The 1,331-nt window shown below is 44.9% G+C and overlaps 1 protein-coding gene across 1 annotated transcript in view; it reads left to right on the forward strand.

Annotated features, from left to right (window-relative positions):
- The window catches only part of LOC101861260 (probable JmjC domain-containing histone demethylation protein 2C), a gene marked incomplete in the record, with an annotated part of 102,788 nt that overhangs the window by 49,087 nt on the left and 52,370 nt on the right, over positions 1-1,331 (forward strand). The window contains 1 exon segment of the mRNA XM_005091091.3: positions 853-937. Coding sequence (XP_005091148.2) covers positions 853-937 — 85 coding nt within the window.

Consider the following 1,331-nt stretch of genomic DNA (forward strand, 5'->3'; position numbering starts at 1 on the left):
TCCCCCCCCCTTAACCTCGCATTCGCACTCTTTCGGGTCGCAACAGTATCCCTTCATATTATTTTACTGTCAGTGTTAGTGTTAAGTGTGTTCTTTGAGCGGACAGTTAGCCTAGCAAGCTTACACATGACCTGGTGTGTTAAGCACTTCCCCACTCGACCTATCTCCCTTGTGTCCGCACATTGCGTCAAGCGTCTCGTCTAACGAGCGGTGTAGGCTGTCAACATAATGATGTACACACCCTTCCTCCCCCTCCCCTTTTGCCCGGTGGGCAGACTGTTGTGCTGGCCAACACAACAAAACCTGCCCGATATAGCCTGCCTGTTTTGCTGGAGTTGAAGAAGAGTAGATGGAGGGGAGATGAACTGGCAGGTTGATGATGCTTTCATATTACATCAAAACTGGGACTTGACATAGCTGTTTGTGGATTCCGTGACGTCTCTCCAAGCCCCTGTGCTCTACGTGGACGACGGTAGTCTAACCGTGGGTGTGGGACAAGGGCAGGAAGCCAAGCAAACATCTTTTCAGCTTTGTCGTTAAATATGTAATATTATAGGTTTTTGTATGAAGTTATTTTCAAGTATGTTTTGCCACTTGGTACTATAAGGGCGCTGCTGGTTGGTCAATACTTTTTCTTTATACTGCTGCATTACTTCAAACTATTTTGGGCGTCTTCCATGTGTTGTCATATTTTCCTCGCTAATACACAATGTGGGAGTGTGCAGTGTGTGTCTATTTATTGTTTGCTTGTGTCGTGGCAATTTCAAATGATATGCTTGTATGTACTGTTGTCAGTTGATATTTCTCTCATGGCCATACATGTCTAATGTGGTGCGTTTTTATCTCCCCCAGAACCTCACACTCACGGACGACACTGTACTGGAAGAGCACAATGAGGACCCTACTCTCATACAGATGCACCTTATTGGGGATGGGGGTAAGTACACCAAAGCTCTTTCATTGCAACACCTTTACTTGTCCTTATCTAGGAATCCCTCGAAAGGATTGATTGCTCACACGGTCGTCATAGCGTTTGTTCCAAGCACTGGGTAACCCTATCGTGCTTTCACGCTGTTTTTCAACGAAGGTTCGGGGCTTAAGAGGATTGTCATAGTGTATTAAGTCATGGTTTTATCGCCTCCTTGTGACGTCATTGTTCAAGTCGCAAGTGTTGCGACAGAGGTCTTCTGCAGGCTGATAAAGCGGTTTACAACAAACATTATTTTTACAAGATTAGAATTGGGTTATGGTTTTTCAGGGTTTGGAGTATGGTTTTAGCGCTACACATATATTTTTAGAATTTTGTCGTATGTGTGTTTGTGTGTCGCGCC

This window comes from Aplysia californica, unplaced genomic scaffold (genome assembly GCF_000002075.1).
Source record: "Aplysia californica isolate F4 #8 unplaced genomic scaffold, AplCal3.0 scaffold00025, whole genome shotgun sequence".
Taxonomy (NCBI): domain Eukaryota; kingdom Metazoa; phylum Mollusca; class Gastropoda; order Aplysiida; family Aplysiidae; genus Aplysia; species Aplysia californica.